Here is a 21,559-nt window from a genome sequence, read left to right on the forward strand (position 1 = left end):
TTTGTTTGTTTGTTTGTTAATTAGTTAGTTCGTTTATTTGCTTGTTTTAATCAATTTTAAATCATGCTTTTTATTTGTTCTTGTTTCTAATGTCTCTGTAAAGCACTTTGAATCACCTTGTTGTTGAATTGTGCTATACAAATAAACTTGCCTTGCCTTGCCTTAATGATTTTTTGTTTTTTTATTGCAGGGAAACCTGATGATCCATGACAGAAAAGAGAGGTTTTCAAAAGCTTCTTATAAATGTGGCTCCCACCCAAGGCATGCTGAATAAACAAACATGGCAATCATACAAATAATGCTAATGTAAATATTTTGTGTTATATTATATACAGAAAAATAATAAAGTTCAACTTGGATTTAAAAGGATAATCTGATATCTTTAATTCCAAATTTACAATGCTCTAATTTAGATTGTTATAAGAATACATTTTCTTATATGGTAAATAATTAGTAAAATAAAAGGTACGTTACTTTGTTTTTGATCTTTACCTCAGAGAACTCACATGTATGCTATGGAAAACAAATGAAGAACTTTAACCTTAATTAGGTTGATCAAACCTTCCTGCAGTATTGCTACCTTTTATAATATGTAAAATGCATAGGACCTTGCAGAAGAATATAAATCCACTAAACAGAGACTTGGAGGAAAACTTTTGCATTGTAAAGATGAAAAAAAGGTATATATATATGCTTTAAAATGTTGCCAGTGTGACTGCTTTAAGTGTCTTTATTGTATTTATATATGTATGAATAACAACTATTATTATTACTGTTATAACCTAGCGTTTAAATCTGAATGATACACAGTTAGGATCCTGCTCTATAAATACTACCATTGCACAATATCAGATCGTATCATCTTACTCTGAACTCATCGTGGACTTTAGCGCCCCCTGGTGGCTGGTCGCATAAGTGCAACTGTAGATAAATACCGACCTTTAACTCATCCTGATTATTACGACCTGTTGGGATGCATTTTTGGTGTTATTTTAAATAAGACGTGTTGGGGGAGAAACTGTGGGCACAAAGCTTCTTTTCCATCAGTCTAAAGAAAGTTTGCCCGGCTGCCATGTGATCCGTGTGCCGAACACCGGCCAGAATGTCAGCCGTCACCGTAGCCTGGTTCTCGGTAAGCGACACCCACTTTTTTCGCTGCCGTCCAACTGAACCGCAGCACGTCGACTTTATCTCATCGGCGGTTTTCCCCTTTGCTTAAATTCAGCCCGAGTTGTCAGCGGAGTTTTATCCGGTGATCACGGAGTTTCTGTAGGGAGCAACATGCGCTCCTTAACGGGACTGGCTGCAGTTGTCGGGGCGGCAAGTGTCTACCTCTACCTGCTGTCCACGCATCTTCCCCCGGGACCCAAGCAGCTCCAGCCTGGCTCCCAGGGGGAGCACGAGGAGGTCCAGGAGTACAGGTAAGGAAACTTTACATACTTTACATGCAGAATTCAAGTTTGGGCAAAAATATTACTTTCAGTTATTAGAGCCACTTGGTGTTACTGATGGATATGCAGGTAAGTCAATTATCATAGCAGTATTACATTAACCTGTTCCTTATTATCAGTATTATTGGGTGTCTTTGACAAAGCTGGTACTTATGGTACTCCATTCTTTAAAATCTATCTGCCTATAATCTGAATTTGGACTGCAGGCATTTTTCACCAAAGCACTGTGCTAATACTCTTCATAAGCAGAACATCTTGGTTGAGAGAAGGTTGTGGGTTGTGGCTTTAGTGCAGAGAAATCTTTTTCTTTTTTTACTTACACGCTTTTATCTGAGACATTTTTAGTCAGGAGGAAAGTGAAATAAAATAATTCCTGGATACATTTATTTTATGACACCCCTAAAGTCTGTCTTAAAATTCCTTGGGGATTCCCTGGCCTCCCCCCCATCTTGGAAACCAAAGCAGTAGTGACATATAACCTTCCCATCGTTGAATTAGTTGGAACATGATGTGAACTCATCTAAAGATATGAAGGTCTAAAATTATATATGCCTTAAATAAGGGATATTTGTTTTTAAAGTATCACATCTACAATAAGTATCACGTTAATAATTTATTATTATTATTGTTATTGTTGCACTAAAATATTATCTGCTTGATATTTACATCATGTCTCCTCAAGTACATACTGGACCGATTAACTCACTTCTAAGTGTGTATGTGTGTGTGTATTAGTGTTTTGAAGTGATTTATTTTCTATATGTGTGTCTCTGCGTATGTGTGTGTGTGTGTGTGTGTGTGTGTGTGTGTGTTGTGTGTGTGCGTGAGAGAGAGAGAGAGAGAGAGAGAGAGAGTTATGAAACTGATATGTTGTAATGTGCCAGACGGTCAAGTGTGAGGTTGTCTAGAGATGATAGAATAACGCAGACCAATGCACTCTGAAGCCAAGAGTAGGATCCTTGAGTGTGTATGTGTCTGTGTTGGAGAGAGAAAGGGTGCACTCCCAGTAAAATGATATTACCCATATTTTGTTACTTATAAAGTAAAAGCATAGCGTGAGTGGATCTGGTGAGGTGACGTTTTCAATAAAAATTTCTATTTTTATTTACGGATGAAAAGTAGTGTTGTCTGATGAGAAGTAAAAAAGAGCCGCCAGGTGCTAAAAAATAAACCTTAGACTCAAACGTTAGAACAGGCTTTTCCCCGCAGCACGCCGTGTAATAAATACAAAGAAAATGGCGGCCGTTACAACTTATGTCTAAAAATGTATAGTTTCATGCCTCTGTTAAAACACTCGACTCCAGCAGCAGGAAACACTTCCCGCAAGTCGAGCTGCACGAGATACACAGAATTTACAGAAAATGTTACATTTTTGTGATTTATATCGTTATCGGGATGATAGAATTCTTATATCGGGATATGATATTTTGGTCATATCGCACAGCCCTACTCTGCAATGTTATATCTACTCCACTACTCTACATACACAGAGAATGTTCCATCCATGAAGACATTAGTGAGGATGTGCAGCTAAACAAACTATCACCCCATCAACATCAGTACATAATTTTTTCCCCCATTTTGTTTAGCTCCAGTATACAGCAGTGGATTTTGAAAGTCCAGACGCACTTACTTATTTGTGTTGTAAAGTATAATTTTAACTTCAGGGTCATCCACTGCAGGTACGATACATGGAAGATGGAGATGTGATCAGATGCTTGCACAGGAAGGTTATGCCATTCCTTACAAAATCTTAGTTGCTTTCTTCTGAGTCTGTAACTTTAATCTTAGAATTTCCGAGTGATTTTTTATTTTTTTTTATTACAAATGACTTTAATCTGAATAAACTGAGCATCACAATGGGGTAGAAATGTGGTTTAAGTGACTTTGACATGGTTGGCATGGTTGCTGGTGCCAGATGGGCTGATATAAGTGTTTCAAAAACTGCTGATCCACTGGGGTTTTTCCACCTGACCACCCTCATAAGAGATAATATCCAGCGATCAACAGCTCTCTGGATGAAAATGTCCTGTTGCGGTCAGGCGAGAATGAACAGACTGCATTGAGCTGATAGGTAAGCAAGTAACTACTCATTACAACCAAGGTATGCAGAATAGCATCTCTGAATGAACAAAACATCAAACTTTAAAGTACATGGGCTACAGCAGCAGAAGACCACACCAGGTGGCACTGCTCTCAGCTAAGAACAAGAAACCGAGGATAGACTTCACATAAGCTCACCAAAAGTGACTCGAAAAACACTGAAGAAAATGTTAACTGGTCTGATAAATCTCAATTTCTGCTGTGGTCCGAATTTGGAGTGATCAACATGAAAGCGTGGATCCATCCTTCCTTGTATCAGGGGTTCAAGCTGAATAATGATAATAAGTGAGAACCTGTAACCAAATTTATCACTGAAAGAAACAAGAAATTAATTAATAGTTATATATCAGCCCCAGTCACATCTTCTAATGCTGGAGATTACAGTCAGCCTAATACAGTCCAGCTTCATATTAATATCAAGCTAGTGGAAAGCTATATATGAATGTTGTGTGTGTGTGTGTGTGTGTGTGCGTGTGTGTGTGTGTGTGTGTGTGTGTGTGCGCACGCGCAGATACAGAGTGTTTTGCATGAGGTTGTGTATAAGCAAAATTATAGTACATACACTCATGCAGTTTCATGTATCTGAACCCTCATGCATCATCAACTTGTGGACCAATGGCAGAACAGAATATTCGTCCACTGACCAGTGGGAACAAGGAACACTGAATGCCAGAGCAGCTGGCAGAGGAAGCCGGCATCTTGAGTTTCACTGGGGGGATTTTATTGTGTGTGCATGTGAGCTTTGAGAAGTGTCTTCCTACCCTCTGCGCAAGTCTACAGGCAGCAACACTATTTCTGTCCTTCAATCAGATATATCCTGTTACCCTCTGATTCGCTTTGGTGCACACATGCACATAGACACACTTCTCTTACACTTTGTGTGTGTGTTTTTTTTTAATCAAATTTAAAAAAATACTATATATACACAACTCAAAAAAACAATTGCATCATAGTCATGCTGACATTTTTGCCTATGGGTGCTGTAGTTCAACCACTGAACCAATGCAGTAGAAGTAAATGGGGTTTAATTTCAGGCTCTCATATAAAATCCAGATTACTTATATACTGCCATGTACGTGCTGTCTGTCACTGTATTTTTCCATTTATTTTTAATTACCACAAAGCAGAAAATAAGATGATGAAGGTGATTTAAAACGTATCAGATCATTTATTGTTCACGGTACTCAGGTAGCGAAGTAGCATCACATGTGAGCAGACAATGGTAAAAATCAATACCAATTTATTTTTTTAATCATTTTGAAAAATAAAGGTAGTCAAACAAAAAAAAAGCTCACAACTTGTTAGAATAGTACATACTCTGTTTTTGCCTTTTATACTGTATTTCCATGCACACAGCATTCTTGTGTTTGTTCCATCTAGGCTAAAGTTCCCATCTGACCTGGACGAGCTACGGGAGCTCGCAGAGATGCTCAAGTTTTACAAAAGACAACATTACGCCTATGTTCTGTTGCTCTTCTGTAGCGCATACATGTACAAACAGTCTTTTGCCATACCTGGCTCCTCCTTTCTGGTGAGACACACAGCAATGCAAACCAATGATCCGAACCAATCCTGTGTCTTGTTGATTTCCGATAAATATCTTATTCCTACGTGCAAATTTCTTTTAAACAGAGACTGCTTTTCTTCCTCAGAACATGTTAGCTGGTGCAATATTCGGGCCCTGGGAGGGTCTGGCATTGGCCTGTATGCTCGCCACCACAGGCTCCACGTTCTGCTTCCTGCTATCTGCAGCATTTGGAAAGCAGTATGTGGTGTACCTCTTCCCTGAGAAGGTGGCCCTGCTGCAGAGGAAGGTAGGCATGTTTTAAATCCCCTTCTCTCCAATTCTCTCACTTTATACTACACAGCAAATCATTTATTCAGTGAAGGACAAACCAATTACAATTTCCTCTTTATGTCTTTTTTATCATTTGCTGTCTAGGTTTTAATTTTCTCACATTTCCTTTTATCTTCTTCTCTCCTCACCCATTCTCCTCCCTCCGTCAGGTGGAGGAAAACCGCAGCAGTTTGTTCTTTTTCCTCCTTTTCCTTCGTTTCTTCCCTATGACTCCTAACTGGTTCCTTAACATCACCTGTCCTGTTCTCAACATCCCTATGCATATTTTCTTTTTCTCCGTGTTCATAGGTGAGACCATAATTTCAAACATGAAACATGCAGACTAAAAAACCTACAAAACAAGTACTGATCAGTCAGCCACCGCTCTCTCGCTTTCAGGTTTGATCCCCTACAACTTCATATGTGTTCGCACCGGAGCCATCCTCTCAGAGATCTCCTCACTGGATGACATATTCTCCTGGGGGACGCTGGCTCAGCTCCTCGCCATCGCCCTCGTGGCCCTCTTACCCGGAGCACTGATTAAACACTACAGCAAAGGTCGCCTCACAGTGGATGGCATGGATAGCAACGGAATCAGTGAGACTGATATCAAGCAGGAACGGAAGAGGCGATGACGGAGTGTGAGGTAAAAGAAGACCTAAATGTAACTTAATGTGAGAAGAAGTGAGGTGAGGAAAAACTGACCGCTGGTTGGCATGTGAACTTTTGGTGACTCCAGATTTCTGTAAGGTCACGCCAGAGAGTTATCATACCTACAGTACGATCTGTTCTGAACTTGGCTTCTGATCATGTTACACCAAGTTTTAATACTGAAGGTTCCCTAAAGGTTTGGGGTAAGTTTTCTGAGATGGGGCTGGAAATGTCTTGGGCTCCTTTGTTACAGCAATACAGAGGCAATTAAATGCCCTAAAACACTAAACGTATTGTTTAAATACATACGCTGTAATGATCTGCACCTATTGTCTTAATTAAACAGGACAGGACTGGCATTTTTATAAGGCTAAGCAGTCCAAAATCTAGAAATGTTCAGATTATTAATCAGATATTATGAAGAAAAGCTGCACATTAGAGCATGTGAGAAGGTAAAACAATCTATTTACAAAATATTTTACCTTAAAAATAGTTGCAGGTTTTTATTTTTTCGACAGTGCCTTGTTTCATGTCATTTTCTTTAACCCTGCGTAATGACCCTGAGAAACTTTTTGAACTTCCCCATCTACAGATCCCAATCTAAATCCTAAAACAAACAAAACATAATTGAAACGGACCGTGCAGTCTCAGTAGTTCTTATGGATATGGCTTTTATGATGATTATGAGTATGTTTGTCATACTGTGAGTTTCATTTCTGGGCAAACTGAAGGGTGTCTGATATACAACATTTTGGTGTTCTTTCAAAAATATAATCAATTTTAGTGCCTTAAAATGACTTTTTTCCCCCCCCTAAGTTTCCATTGGCTGCTATTCAGGGTTTGTCTCTCTGATCTGGATCTGTCATGGTGGAAAATACACACAAAATATGTAAGGTAGATTTAGACTGAAAGTCCTACGTAACTATTTTTCTAATAACTTTAACATATTACATGGACACTGGACTGGATCTCTTTACAGATATTAGTTTAACAATGTTCTTTATTTTATTCATAAAGAAGAGAGCAGCTAGACTAACATTTCTCTTACATATGTTTATTTAGTAACTAATTTGGTAGTCATTGCTGTTAAAGAAGCTTCATGGAGAAAGTATATTTGGACTTTAAAATGTTTTGTACCTGTATTTCCTGAAGCATTTACACATGTGTCTTAATGAAGCTGTTTTTCACTGACATGAGAGGTGTGAGGTTTCATGGTGGTTTCAACAAAGATAATTTAGAGCAACATGCTCTAAATGTTGCAGAAATGTGGAGCTTTTCTGGACTCATTTACAGTAATGAACTAGCTTGTTTTTTTGTTGTTGTTTTTTAAGAGAGACATTATAATCACTTGTAGAAAAACACTTAAATCACTCAATTCATTCAGTGAAGAGTTAAAATCAGCTTTCCAGCCTTTTATTGTGTCATTTTTAAATATTTAAACTACAGACATGAGAAAATCGTATAATGCGCTCCTATTAACACGTGTGGTGTTGCACTTTACATTTGACTGGAATTGTTCTTTATTTATTAAGTCAATGTTTGAGAGAAGAAAGTCTTTAGAAAGGAGTCTTAAAATCTAGCTTTTTATTTATATCATGAAAGAAAACACACAAAAACAAATGTTAGGTGCAACAGAGGGGCAACAAATAACCTTAACTGAGAAAATGACAAACCTTACTTACAGAAATCTGAATTGTCTGGTGTGTATTTTAGAGGCATTTCATGATCAACCTCATTTCAGGATAATTGTTTGAGTATATGTATATGTACTGTTTTTTGATATTCAACAATATACTACAGTTTAGGATTTAGAGTATCACATTTTATAATGTAGCCTCCCAGTGTGTGAACTTTTCCTGCTTTCCCTGATTTGTGAATGTGAAAAACACCCAAAGTGCCTAACTTATTTTTATCTGTAATTTTGTCAAAGCTACATGATATAAATAAATAAATTCAAGTTTGTTTGTTTTTTTATCAGCAGCGTGAAATTACACATTTATGGGGGGCTGGGGAGTTGCTAAGTATGCTGCCTTTATTTTTAAAGGGCTTTTTGTGTGGGTGGAAGAGGATTTTTATTTTCCTCTTGTTTGATCAAAAATCTTTTCTTCCCCCCTCCATCATGTTTTAGCCATAGACAGCAGAAATGATGGACTTAGCTTACAAATCTGAATAGTGAAGCCAATGTTTTTGACTTAAACCTTCTATTTAATGCCCATCATGGGGCAAAAAAGATTTTCAGTACTGTGGGAGCCTATGGGAAGTGGCCTAGTGATGAAATTACAGGCTCATCTACACGCTTCAAAATGGGACATCATGGTGGAGTTATCCATCATTTTATATTCTATGGTTGTATGTAATGTAATGTAATAAAAATCTAAAATGTTTTTTACTTTGTTTTACTTGTGAATTTCCAATTAGAATCAATAATCGAGTTTAGTGATGAAGTAAAAACGAATTTAGATGCAAACATTTTTTATTTATGCCTTCTGTTACAGTCACTGACCCCGACTAACTTAAAGCAACACACTAAAAACATCCACTGTTACACTGAACCTGCTGACCGACATTAAAATGTCTTACTTTATCTCAGTGCTTTGCAACACGCGCATACACACTCAGACATTTTTGTTCATGCAAACACAAAGACACACACACACCTTCATGTTAACTGAGGCAGGCACTCTTTAAAAAAAAAGGTGAATCACATTTTTATCAAACATCATAAACACAAGGACCTGATGTTGATTGCATGAACCAGTATGGTGTTTGTTGGCAGAGGATCAAAAGATGGAAATATATGCATGGGGACCAAATACATTAGTAGGTCAACAAAAAAAAAAAAATCACAGCAAACATTAGTTTGACATTAACATGATCTGTGTCCCTGACATTTTTTAAACATGCATATATTTCCATCCACCTTTTATAACTTCGCCAACACACTGTAAACTTCATAGTAGCAATAGTGTAAAACAGCAACAACGTAACAGGCATTTACGAAAGTGCAACCACACAGTTTTGTAACTCTGCCCACTTAAAAAGTAATAATAATAAAATTGCATCCAACAACCATTTAATTTTTTTTTTTTTTAATTCAGCTCAAGCCTGCTTTAATGTCACCTGAGGATGACACTCCTTGAACATCCCAGTTTGACCACTTTCAATTGCACATCTTCGATTTCCAAACGCAAAGGAAACACACTAGGTCTGGAGCACTACTGGGATTGTATTCACTATTCACAGAGAAGTCAAGTCTAGGGTAGCGCAAGGTCTACGGTGACCATCAGGGCCGCAATTTACCATATATGGATACACATAGCTGATGTGTGTGTGTGTGACACAAATGCTCAGGCCCCTATAAAACAGGATGTGTGGAGGTATGCCGTACCCTCTCTGCACCTCGGGAAGAAGGGTAACAAACTCCTCTCTTTCCTGTTTCTGTTCCATACATTCCTAGCATCTCCCAACTGTGGCTTCCTATTTCCTTTTATGACAGGCAGACCCCCACTTTTACATTACAGTTACAAATTACACACACACACTCAGGCTTATAGCTAAACCAGCCTAAAACACGCACACACATTCACAAATCCTTTCTTATTCCTCTGATTTACAGCTGGACCCTATCATCTAAACAAACTTCATCACATTCTATTCTAATCGTTTTCTTGTGCTCACAACACCCGGCCTGCTGACGACATGCAGGGGCATCTGGATTTATAACACAAATTTCTAGTGTCGCCACTGAAAAGACTAGAAATGGGGGTAATACATTAGATGTTGGCTAGTCTACAGTGGGATTCAGCACTCCTATTGGACCAGAGCGTAGAGTGTCTACGTTCACCGTAGACTCCGGGCCAATGAAAAGACGTAACCGTCTACAGTGACCGCAGACTTTGCTACCGTAGACTCGACACATTTTGAACAGGATCTTTTTAAATGGACAGAGTAGTAGAACTTTCTTACAGACGTAAACAGTTTAGCAGTGGTTTGTAAAGAAAGACTGTATCTGTGACAACGTGAGCCCTCTGGCTTTACCTGTCTTTCATTCAAATGGCCAGATTTGTCATTCCAATAACTACTGTACGTGCTTTTGTCTTCTGTTGTGTAGGTTGGGCTCAAAGGCAAAGAACATGAGAGGAATTTTGGCTGAATTCTCAAATTAAGCCCGTATGAGGTGGTGCTCCACCATGGATGAGTGAATTCAAAATCAGTCCTGAACAAATATTTAAAACTAAACAGCTGCAACACAATTACAGTTGCAAAGAAAACAAACTTCCTCTGCAGCATCACCAAGAGACAGCTATCCAGTGAGTTGCATAATTTAAAAAAAAAAGAAGAAAAAAAAAGGGAAGAATGTATTTATTCAGTTAGTGCAAACAGCTCATTGCTGAGGAGAAGTCCATACTGCTGAGTCATGCAAGCAGTCAGCATAGACTGGAGCTTGTAAAAAAGACACAGCGTGCAAAATGATAACTGAACTAACAGGCAGATTCTGGACGCTTTGATATCCCCTGAAAGAAAATATGACATTGTTCTTTGATAGAAATGTCACAGGCTGTCACTGAGTAGTTTACTGACGGCTTTTCTGGTCTTCTCACCACGTGCATGCTCATCTTAAATATTATTTATTTAAGCATGGTCATTTAAGTTAATTTCTTTGAAAAATATATCCAGAAAGCAATCAAGGAAATAAAACTTTTACCTGCTACAATTGGGACTGATTCTGTACTGTTTACATCTCAGAGTGATTCCAGTGAGAAAACTGAGAGCAAAATAATCGATGAAAATAAAATAGAAGAATATAATAGCCATAATAAAATTCCAAAGGGCTCTTTCCACAACCAAAAGGAGGCAAGTAACAGTCGGAAGTGATCGTTTCTCCTTTCTAACTTTTTAACCCCAACCATCAATTTCCTTGTTTAAGTTCCTTCTAATACAGGGGTGGGGAATCCAGACCTCAGGAGACGATGTCCTGCAGCGTTTAGATCTCACCCTGGGTCAACATACCTGAATCAAATTATTAGTTCCTTATCAGGCCTCTGGAGTACTTCAAGACATGTTGAAGAGGTAATTTAGCCATTTGAGTCAGCTGTGTTGGATCAAGGACACATCTGAAACCTGCAGGACACCGGCCCTTGAGGTCTGGAGTTCCCCACCCCTGTTCTAAAGCAACTGCAAGCACAACCTCTCTCCCGATTAGCTAATAAGTTGATATTCAACTGGGAACCACCCTGAATATACAAGGACAAATAACCCAATTCTGGTGGGCAAATGAGTGTCTCATATGATCCAGATTCAACCTTAAGTGGCCTTTGAAGCAGCTGCACCATAAGGCACTTCTGCTTTGGCACTCAGCTATGGTGGCCGTCGCTTGGTATGCCGAAAGCTTTGTTCATCACTTTCATCATCTTGATCCCTCCTACTCTTCCTCCCGTCTTGGCTGCGTGAAGTGATAAAGAAAGTTGGGTTCATCCTTGAAGCTGTGCTGACCTGTCAACACTCCTCCCCGCTGAAGACGGGCACCATACAGCTGTGCCTCGGCTCGTCCAGCGCTGAGGCCTCGTTCCACCAGCCAATCTACTAAGTCACTGCCTCGGAACACATTTTCAAGATGGGACTGGGGATACTGATGAAACTGGGGAGGGCTTGAAGCATTACCATGCTGAGAATTGGTGGGTTCGTGGTCAAGGGAGGTTCCTGGTGCATCAGGATTGGAAATATGCGCTTGCAATTCATTCTCGGGCTCTAGGTGGGGTTGACTCGGAAGCAAACACTGGCTGCTGGATTTATCTGGATTGTGGTTTCGGTTAAGAATCTGTGAGTGATCGTTTAGCTGACCCTGATCACTAGAATGTGTGTTTAGGTAAAGGGGTTGATGGGCTGAGGAATGTCTCAGAACTTCATTTTCATCCTCCAGTCCTCCCCCAAACCTGTTAGTATCAGAGGAAGGATTCACCTGTCGAAGTGTTCACACTCTCCCCTGAGCCACTATGATGATGATGGTGATGGTGAAGAAAAGAAGAGGGAATGGGCAGGCAAAAGAAAGGAAGGGTACATGAAAGGAATAAAAGAGAAAGCAAAGGAAGGATTATAAGGCATAGAGAAGGTATAGAGATAATATAAATTATTTTGTGTTAGAACGATAGCACCCAGGACTTGTAAAAAAAAAAGTTTTAGTTTTGTAGTAGAGTGTCTAAATTTGATCTTCAGTATTTTAAAACAGGCACGGCAGAGTATAAAATTAAAATGGTTAGACTTGATTTTAAGAAAAATAACAGTCTGATGTAGAGGGAAACCCAGAAACTGATGCAACATGCAAAGAGGATTCAGAGAAAAACTGGAAAATCAGAAGTAATTATTTGGACATGCTCAGAATTGAACAAGAACATAATAAAAATAAAAAATAAAAAAAAAAAAAGAGAGAGAATTCAAACTCAAAAACGGAGATCTCTAATAATTTGTTTTCCGTGTTTACTTCAAAAATATTTTGCTTAGAGGGAATAAATTCTATAAGCAGATGATGTGAGGGGTGATTTAAAAACAAATCATATACACAAACTGTACTATGTAACACACACAAATGTCCTTAAAGAAAACCCCACACAAATACATGTAAACAAGTACTCATACCTGCGTGTGTGTACTATGTCTTGTACACACTGGTCTTTGTGGTAGCGGACAAACTGAGTACAGGTGAGCCTGACCTCCTCTGGTACACCCGAGGGACTCAAATCATCAATGTCCCTGCCCTGCCACAGGCTAAGCAATCTAAAGAAAATGCAGACAAAAAAAACTTGTTCTAGTATTGTTTTATTTATTTGATCACAAATTAATTTAGAAACCCCAATGAAGTCTCAGATCACCTCTTCTTAAAAGGCAAGATGATTAGGTGTCTGTCCAGACCAAAAATCCCAAAGGACAAAAAGCCCTGGGGGAAAAAAGAAAACAAAATGTAGTAGATACAACTGAAAATAGTATTTTTTTTACTCGCAACACTTCATATATACAATAAGCTGATGTATGAGATACCTGTCCATAGTTAGCCACAGCACAGAAGAACTGTAGTTCAAGGTAGAGCCTTCCTGGATCTTTGTTGAACAACCACCACAGACAGCTGGACAGGTTCTTCATTTAGGCAGAAACATTCACCAATCAGGCACCAGGACATTGTTATGGCATGCATTACAACTTTCCATTTTTACAAACAGGTAATCCAACGTAGCATAAGGTTACTAATTATTAACAGCTTTTATATTAATCCAGATGTTTATATCATAAACAAGATAGATAAGTAGATAAAGACAACACTACAAAGGATTTATTATATTTAAAGGTCTCATTCATCTAACTGATAACACTGTTTGAAGGCAATTTTCATACACTTGTAATGTCCATATAAATGGTGATTTAAATGTGGATGACAACAGCATCAGTCCATTCACACATTTTCTCACACATAATCATAAAGAGTGTTTCATCCTTACTGCTAGCAGGCTGACAATGAGCAGCAGACAGAGCAGAACATGTCTCACAGTCTGTTTATCGTCTGTGGTTTGAAGCCCGGGTGGTGGAAGATTCAGCGGCTGCTCAGAGGAGGAAGTACTTTGCTGATGCCCATCACACAGCGCCCCAATGTGGCCTAGAGAGGAAGAGAATTCCAAGTAAAGATGACAAAGCCAACTTTATGGTTGTAAACCATCTTTATTGGATTATACAGACTACTGTTGGCTATACACTTGGTTTAGTTATAAAAATGCATAATAATCAACCACAGAAGACAAACATTTAAATTTGTGTCATTTACTTATTGTTAGAATTAAAATAACAGAATTCATAATAAAACTAATGAAACGTCACAATTTACTCTGAACGGTGAATGGTGAGGTGAAATGTATGTTTATTACCTGTGCTGTTCGTGTGGTCCCTCTGTGTACTGGCTATCATATCAGGTATGGGCTGGAGAGGAGAGAAACCGTGGAGGTCTGCACAGCAACAGAACAGAATGAATGAACATATTTACTGCACATCATCTGGTTACAAACTCAATGACAACAGATAACAGAGATTCAGACTCAGATTATGTTTAAGTTAGAATAAACTAAAGACAAAGTGAAAGAATGGAGTTACCCGAGTTGATACCACAGGCAGGTGAATTTGACATCTGTGTCTGCTCTTGCTGTTGGTGTGAATCCTCCAGGCCACCAGGGACCCTCACCTCATCATTGATACCCGTTACAGTAGCTCTGCTCAGGGCTTGGTAGCCGCTCTGCTCCCAGTCTCCCTGGCTGAGACCCATCAAAGATATTGCACCGAGAACCAGGCTGACCGCAAGAATTACTGCAGTGCTGATTATCTGGAGGAGAATTGATGAGATTATGAATTAAACTTCCCAAACAAACCTTGTTCTAGAATTCCTGAAGTGTGCTTTTTATAAATATTACTTTAATTTGGTAAAAGAATTTCAGTGCGTTTTCTCCACATACAGCATTAAACCTGAACTTAAAATAAAAAGTCTTGAGCTGAAAAAAAAAGGAAAAAGACTGGACAAAAATAAACAAAGAGTTCAGAACGACTCTTTAGAAAGTGTAATGTAGAGTTACAGCAGGTATTGTTCCAACCTGGGCTCTGCCATAGAAGAAGGCAGAGTCTATCGTATCACTCCTCTCTCCTGATATGAGAAGACCACCAACCATTAGGAAAGGAACCCTGTGCGTGGAGAAAGGTTGAATAATTTTGTTATTACTTAGACTTTAGATCATATTCTCTGATATGATCTTCTTTTCTTGTCTCCACAAAGAAAAAGAAAGTCACATTTCAATCAGTAAAAGTTTTAAAATGTTTCATTCTCTTATTCTATTGTCAATTAAAATATCCTTATTCATTTCTCTGTGGTGGCCTACCCCCAACCCAAAATCATGAAGACTCCTGGTCGGAGTCTCAGCAGATCATCTCTGTTAGTCAGAGCCAGACAGAGAGGGATTAAACCTGAAAAAGAGAACAAAACATTCAAATACAATCACCAACATCTACCAGCTAAACACAAATCATTTGACTTTTGGGGTATTTCATTCATAAAACAGGTGTAACCACTTACAGGTATTCACTTACCTGTCCAAATGTATGTACTGTAAAGAGACCCATAGAGCAAAGTGAAGGTGAGAATTTTGCCGAGCAGGTTGTCCTCTTGTTTCACCAAGAAATTCCACAGGATCATACTGACACACACTAGGAACTATAGAGAAAAGTACAGAGTTTAAGGTACAACATGTACCTACAGTATACAAGGTTCTCAATTAACATTTCATGAATGAATCAATTGAATTAAACACTGAAATCTCATTTTAAAAAATGTTTTCGAAATAAGACTGACCTGGGCCAGGAATAGATTTAGCGCAAATAGGTGAGGGAGTTTGTTAAATTTCCTGCTGAGCAGCATCACCGCTATGGTCCACACCTGAATGAAAATAATCATACTCGATCATTTGATATGTCTATATTTGGAAAATCAATCATGACACCAGCTATCATCCACAACTTCCTGTGCTTAAGCTCTAGGTGTTGTTAAAGCATTTCTGTGCTTCTTCTTTATCATTTTAAAATTCTTCCCTGTCCCACTGATCCAACCAGAGCACTGGGGTGAATTCAAAGGCACTTACCAGAGCTATAAGGCTGACAATGCTGATGTTGAAGCTTACATTTTCAAGCTCTGTAACCAAGGGGGTTGGGTCCATTAAAGGGATTGTTAATAGCCAGGCGGACACATACATGATTGGTGCCGACAAGAATGTACTGATTACCATCCCTGACGTTACCTAAAAAAACCCAAACAAACAGGATTTGGGGGTGAGAGAATGTAAAAACCAAGTTTAAAATACCTGGCTAAGTGTCGACCATGTGGGTTTCCATGCCATCATTACCAGTAGCATGAAAGATGGAACATTTTAGTCACAAGGGAGTCCTCTTCTCTTTGTGTTTCAACAACAACAACAACAAAAAGTAATATTCCTTTCATACAGCTTTTTAAAGTATGATTGTTACATTAAGAGAACATACCACTTCTAACTCCATGTTATAGTGTCCAGCATAGATGGCCACACTGGGGGCTGTTGGGAAAACTCCATATAAGAAAGCAAAGTTGGACAAACTTGTGTGATTGGCACTCGTGCTGTTCACTCCAGTGTCCAGAATATCCACCATGTCTTTACAGACCAGCGGCATTATCAAGCTGAAAGGATGACATTGAGAGAGACAGACAAAAATATACTCATGGAGCTGTGTAATCAACCAAAAACCAAACTGACTATTAAAAACACTTCTGTACTTCATATTTTGTTCATTTTCTTTAAGAGTTCTTGGTGAAGCTTAAAGGCTTGTTGCCATTTTAGAAAGATGCATTTCCGTATTTTTGAAGACAGAGTGTATCTTGCATTACATATTATATACAAAATAATGGCAACTAACAGAAAAATATGTACCATGCAAAATATGGTCAAATACAAAAACCCACTAGCTCAGGCCACCTTAAACCAATTACGCTCACACTATTCCATTCAGGCTTCACTTACAGTTTGGCTGTGATGAGCAATATCAAGGCAACTCCAGTGTCTCTGGTTAATTTTCTAAGCTGACCAACCTGCCAAATAAGACGGCAGCTGATGATATCCTTCATGGTAAGTAAAACAGGTTATCCTTAGGAGAAGAAGAAAAGATAGACAAACACAAGAGTGCAACTCACCATAGTGAGGCCAAGGTAAAACAACGCTGCCCCTCCAAAAGAGTTTGCGAGACCATCTATAAACTCTGACAACACAGCAGGGATCTGCTGGCCCAGCGCAAAGTGAGAGATGATTCCCACTATCACCATGAACACTATTGGGTTCTTCAACACCTAGAGTGAAAAAAATAAAAAAAATTAAAACTCGAAGACCTAAAATTGGTGCAAAAGATCAAAGTGGGAAACAGCTACAAATGTACAAATTGGGTCCTTAAAGTTTGCAAATAAAGTAAACCTTAGGATATACAGGTGTATTAATGCACTTGTCAAAACACCTGCATGCTTAGTACCTGTAAGACAACAACTCCCAGGATGCCAAGACTACTGTGCTGTGGATGGCTGGCCTGTCTCCACCTCTGCACCTCACAAAGAGCAAAGCCGATGGGATTGAGGAGCATGAGGGATACAGGAGCAACCAGGTATATGTACTGGAGGTATTCTGGATATGTACTTCGATACAAAGCATCAACTAGAAAAGTGAAGACAGAGAGGCAATGAAATATATACACACTCTCTATGTCTTAATTAGATAAGATTAAGATAGACTTCATTGCCATTGGCACAAAGCAGTACAGCTGCTGGTGGATTTATCAGTCTTTCTCACAAAATTATCTTCTTAAAGATCAAGATCCATTTTGACAGCTTTTTGGCTTTCCGTATGTTAAGAAGAGGAATTATTCTCCTGTCTATAGCAAGTTATATCGTTTGCCAGTCCCCTGTACCATGACTCTTCTTCTATAATGCAGCTGAGGATGGCTGTGCCATAACCATATCTACATACTTTATGGTGATCTTGTTATTCTGAGTAGAGGCACAGTCAAAGGTTTACAATCATAGGTGCTGAAGTGGCATCCTTGGGAGGCTGCTGTGTTGACTGAAAGCTTGGCAGAGCTGTTTTGTACCGTCACCAACGGTGATCTGTGAGCAAGGAAGTCTAGGATGGAGATGCCCTGAGACCCTATATGTGTGCTACCTGAAGTTTGATATCAACGTTGAAAGGTCATTATGGTTTTCCAGTAGGGTGTTGTCCTGGATCCCTGACCAGTGTGTATTCCGTTGTTTATGGGTAGTTAAAACTTTGATTCCCTGCCACATATCTCAGCAGCAGCACTTAAGTTATTGGGAATATGCTTCCTTGGCAGCCTTGATAGCACTTTGTAGCTCATATCGAACCTGTTTATACTCTGTGTTATTCCCTGACATGAGAGGACTTTCTCCACTGCCAACCCTGAATGAAGAGCAAACAGTAATGTTTTGTTGCACTTACCTATAGGATATCCAAGGGCGAAGTCATTACTCTGAGTAGCAAAGATGGCATACAGACCAGCCTTGCTGTATCTGTTGTCTGGACTGGCCACCATCAGTGTCAGCACACATACCAGCACAAAGACTGTCACCTACACAGGACAGAAGCGTGATGATCAGGTTTTTGTTTTCTATAAATCTTCAGCATAATGCAAACTTACAAGTGGTTAGACACAAACCTTAGCAACCAAGACACTCCACAGAAATGCCCATATGACATTTCTGAAGTCCAACAGCACCATGTTTTTAAAAAGCAGCGCTGGAAGAGCAAACTTGGATACGAAGTTCCCCAAACCTTTAGCCTGGCTCTCTGTGATGATGTCACCCCTGGGTGGGGGGGGGATAAATACACATTTACACTAGGCACTTACTACATTTCCCAGCCAATATTTTGGGAAAACTGGGCAAAAACATGGTCTAATTCTCAATCACCTACCTGCCTGCTATATAGCCACACAGTATGATGCCAAAGCACTCCAGGAGAGCTGGGAAGAGCTTGTCTATGGACATGTGAGGTCCTGCAGCAGGCCCTGTCAGAGTGCTATGGGAGATGTTCTTCCCATGGATTAGCACATAGCTGTTGGTTGTCTCCATTGTGATCTGGGACAGGGTGATCAGAGAGGTCAGGTGAGGAATATCAGCACACTAAGGGAGGACGCCGAGAGGAAACTATCAGAGGTTGGAGAGATTCAAAAACAGGCAACATAGAAATATAACAGCGGGTAAACTAAGACTAAGAGCAAATTGCAACGTCACGTCTATAGAATTTAAAAAGGGCTTTAGACAAATATGTAAATGAAAGGTTAGCGACTGGTTGAGTCTCAGGGTTACCAGCATCTCTATTTACGCATCCGCGTCACTATAAGCGATGTTAGCACGGTGCCTTTTTTTAAATGCAATATCCGGAAATATTTAAAGTCTACCAACGCTGATACAAAATATGCTATTTTCCAAACAAGCACCGTTTCTACTGCCTACCGCAGGTTAGCGCTAGCATAATTAAATGCTAAAAACGAATACGAGGGCGCGGTAACTTTACATCTGACTGAGTGTGCTGTTTAAAATACTTTGTTTCACAGCGACACCTCCTACCTCTCTATTTCAGACGAACATCGTTGTGCAGAAAAGCTCGCTGTGCAATTCCGTGTTATTGTCATTTGGATACAATCTGACAGCTGCTGAGATGTGGCAACGCCCTGAAAAATGACTGACAGATGATTCAGCCAATGAGAGCCGAGGTATGTTAGCACACAACTGTGATTGGGTTTTCAAAAAAGTTTGGCGTGTCGCAGCGTCATGTGCGCTGGATTTAATGAATTTAGGGAAAGTGTGCAAAAATTGCAGGTATTTTTGTCGTTTATCAGCTATAAATGTTTGTTGCACGTTTTCTGTGGAAAAAAAGAAATAGTGCCTCAGATAATGATTGTAAGTTCCAGAGGTGATGATTTTATAAACATACCTTTACGGTTTAAGCAATTACTGAATAAATCCTTCACTTGATGATACTGAGCAAATGTGAGGAGGTATGACTGAGCCTGCGCAAGGAAAACTGTTGGATTTCAAGTCCATCAATAAGACTTGAACTGGTATGTAGTCACAGAAGTGATATACTTATTAAAGTAACGTGAAGAAGACTGTATGTAACTGAAATGATGGGAAACCATAAATCAGTTCAGAGGAAGGAGGGGTAAAAATAAGGGGAAGACGATGGGGAGATGAAAATCCATCCAGTTTACATCAGGGGTGTGGATTCAATATCACTAAGGGAAGTGACAGTCATGTTAAGGGGCAGACACAGTCTACTGACATAATTTCATCTAACTAAAAATGATTACATAATGACATTTGAAAACTGAAAGAAAAAAATGGATGATCTTATACTTGCAAAACAGTTCTTATATTTTAGTTTTGTAATGTGGGCTTTTTAAACTCTAATTCAGCAGGGTGGGTTTCTTAACATTACATTGTGATTTGAGTGATACACCACATCAAGCAGGGATAAATTATGCCAAAGGAGCAAAATGTCTGAGACGACTCCCAAGTTCTGCAGCTCAAGAAAAGATTGAGATCGAGCCTGCACTTGCAGTAACACAATGTGAAATAATAATCAGTCATACTGCTGGATAATGAAAGTTGCACATACTATAATTCTGCCTAATTATGTTACAGAAGACACAAACAAAACAAAACAACAATAAAACAGACAATGCCTTCTTTGATCTCACTCAGAAGAATGTATTTGCTGATTTTATTGCACAGATATGTAAAAGATGCATATTTTTATTTGGCAATACAAAAGAAAAGTCACTTCATCTGGATCCTGCCACTACAATGCATCGTTCCCATTTTATCACATGATCATTGTACAGTCATATCAAATTACTTACAATGCATAACAGAATAAAAGCGCTCCATTTTCACCCCCAAGCAAAGAACATAAAGCATTGTTTTAAAGTAAATAAGTTTGTGTATGATTGTCTTTAAGAGTTCCTTTTTGACATGTAGGTTTCAAAATCCATACATGTATCATATATATGGATCATACACGATCCATACATGTACTGTATATGTACGATCCATCATGTATACATGATCCCTACATGATGGATCATGTATACCGGACAGTTTTAAAGCAATGCTTTGTGAAGCAAACACATAATACTGCACAGTTCTTAAACATAACTTAAAATAATACCATCATTCAATATTGGTTGTTGAAATCATACTGATACAAACACATGACCTTCATATTAAGTCAAGGGAGCTTTGACAAAAAAAACAAAAAAAAAAACAAAAAAAAAATGCAAAACAAAAATCAGTTCAATTATGTTGCCATATTCCCATACAAAATTTATTTTAACACCTCAATCATAAACATTAGAAGCAAGCTCATGTTACACATAACTGTAAAAGACAAACAAACAAAAAAAAAGTACCATTCAGTGGCTCCAACAGAAACACACAGATGCACATTGTTAAGGCACATGTGGTTTTGGCAAATTAGACATTCATGTTCCCCCTGATGTGTTTTCTGCAGTGGAGCCTGGAAGTTAAGGCCTTTTACACTTTGGTTCCATGTCTAGGTCTATGTAAGTATGACACGCTGATATAGTACTGATGTTCTAACTGTTTTATTGATAATGTGGGAATGATGCTTTTTGTAGTTGCGCCAATGGTCCCTGTATGTACGTATGCAATTTTCAGTCATACCACATTCTTTAAAGAAAATTATTTTGTGGACCTTTAAGTTGTGGACTCCCTAAGGTTCCTGAACCCCACTTTGAAAACCTCTGTTCTAAATGATCTGGTAGTCAATGCTTCTGTTTCAACACTGACATCACCAGAGTTGTTCCAACTTAACAAATAGATGAGGCATAAGCATCATAAGGCACAAAAGGCATCCCTAGCTAATTCCTTTAAGTAACCTTAAGTATA

General features: G+C 38.9%; 2 protein-coding genes and 1 long non-coding RNA gene across 4 annotated transcripts in view; 2 read left to right on the forward strand and 1 right to left on the reverse strand.

Moving 5' to 3' along the window:
* Positions 1–318, forward strand: part of LOC102196545 (uncharacterized) — a 3,094-nt gene extending 2,776 nt beyond the window's left edge. The window contains exon 4 of the long non-coding RNA XR_311745.2: positions 191–318. This is a non-coding gene — a long non-coding RNA (uncharacterized LOC102196545). The remainder of the gene's footprint in view (positions 1–190) is intronic.
* Positions 319–921: 603 nt separating this feature from the next.
* Positions 922–7,961, forward strand: LOC102196724 (transmembrane protein 41A-B-like). Its single transcript, XM_005733679.1, has 6 exons — positions 922–1,132; positions 1,226–1,421; positions 4,935–5,085; positions 5,207–5,368; positions 5,562–5,700; positions 5,791–7,961. The coding sequence occupies exons 2-6, from the start codon at positions 1,282–1,284 to the stop codon at positions 6,024–6,026; spliced, it is 828 nt and encodes a 275-aa protein (XP_005733736.1). The 5' UTR covers positions 922–1,132; positions 1,226–1,281; the 3' UTR covers positions 6,027–7,961.
* Positions 7,962–11,171: 3,210 nt separating this feature from the next.
* gpr155b (G protein-coupled receptor 155b) lies at positions 11,172–19,312 on the reverse strand. 2 transcript variants are annotated; one of them, XM_005733680.1, is made up of 20 exons: positions 19,217–19,312; positions 18,561–18,769; positions 18,304–18,451; positions 18,087–18,216; positions 17,110–17,288; positions 16,781–16,933; positions 16,611–16,678; positions 16,099–16,270; positions 15,702–15,857; positions 15,416–15,499; positions 15,154–15,277; positions 14,946–15,030; positions 14,664–14,751; positions 14,173–14,398; positions 13,950–14,027; positions 13,530–13,684; positions 13,075–13,170; positions 12,909–12,973; positions 12,676–12,813; positions 11,172–11,975 (listed from the first exon to the last, which is right to left on the reverse strand). In XM_005733680.1, the coding sequence occupies exons 2-20, from the start codon at positions 18,716–18,718 to the stop codon at positions 11,465–11,467; spliced, it is 2,814 nt and encodes a 937-aa protein (XP_005733737.1). In that variant the 5' UTR covers positions 18,719–18,769; positions 19,217–19,312; the 3' UTR covers positions 11,172–11,464. The 2 variants fall into 2 exon arrangements, with proteins under 2 accessions (XP_005733737.1, XP_005733738.1); XM_005733681.2 differs by having other exon boundaries at positions 11,907–12,033.
* Between the last annotated feature and the right edge of the window lie 2,247 nt (positions 19,313–21,559).

This window comes from Pundamilia nyererei, unplaced genomic scaffold (assembly GCF_000239375.1).
Source record: "Pundamilia nyererei isolate P.nyererei 1_Seehausen unplaced genomic scaffold, PunNye1.0 scaffold00054, whole genome shotgun sequence".
Taxonomy (NCBI): Eukaryota; Metazoa; Chordata; class Actinopteri; order Cichliformes; family Cichlidae; genus Pundamilia; species Pundamilia nyererei.

Bases quoted from the DNA above. Each gene is read 5' to 3' on its own strand.
- LOC102196724 (XM_005733679.1), top strand. From the start codon at position 1,282: ATGCGCTCCTTAACGGGACTGGCTGCAGTTGTCGGGGCGGCAAGTGTC. The intron at 1,422-4,934 runs GTAAGGAAACTT...TGTTCCATCTAG, and splicing joins GAGGAGGTCCAGGAGTACAG to GCTAAAGTTCCCATCTGACC. The intron at 5,086-5,206 runs GTGAGACACACA...TTTCTTCCTCAG, and splicing joins TACCTGGCTCCTCCTTTCTG to AACATGTTAGCTGGTGCAAT.
- gpr155b (XM_005733680.1), bottom strand. From the start codon at position 18,718: ATGGAGACAACCAACAGCTATGTGCTAATCCATGGGAAGAACATCTCC. The intron at 16,271-16,610 runs GTAAGTGAAGCC...TCATCCTTTCAG, and splicing joins TTGCTCATCACAGCCAAACT to CTTGATAATGCCGCTGGTCT. The intron at 11,976-12,675 runs GTATGAGTACTT...TGATACTAACAG, and splicing joins GACATAGTACACACACGCAG to GTTTGGGGGAGGACTGGAGG.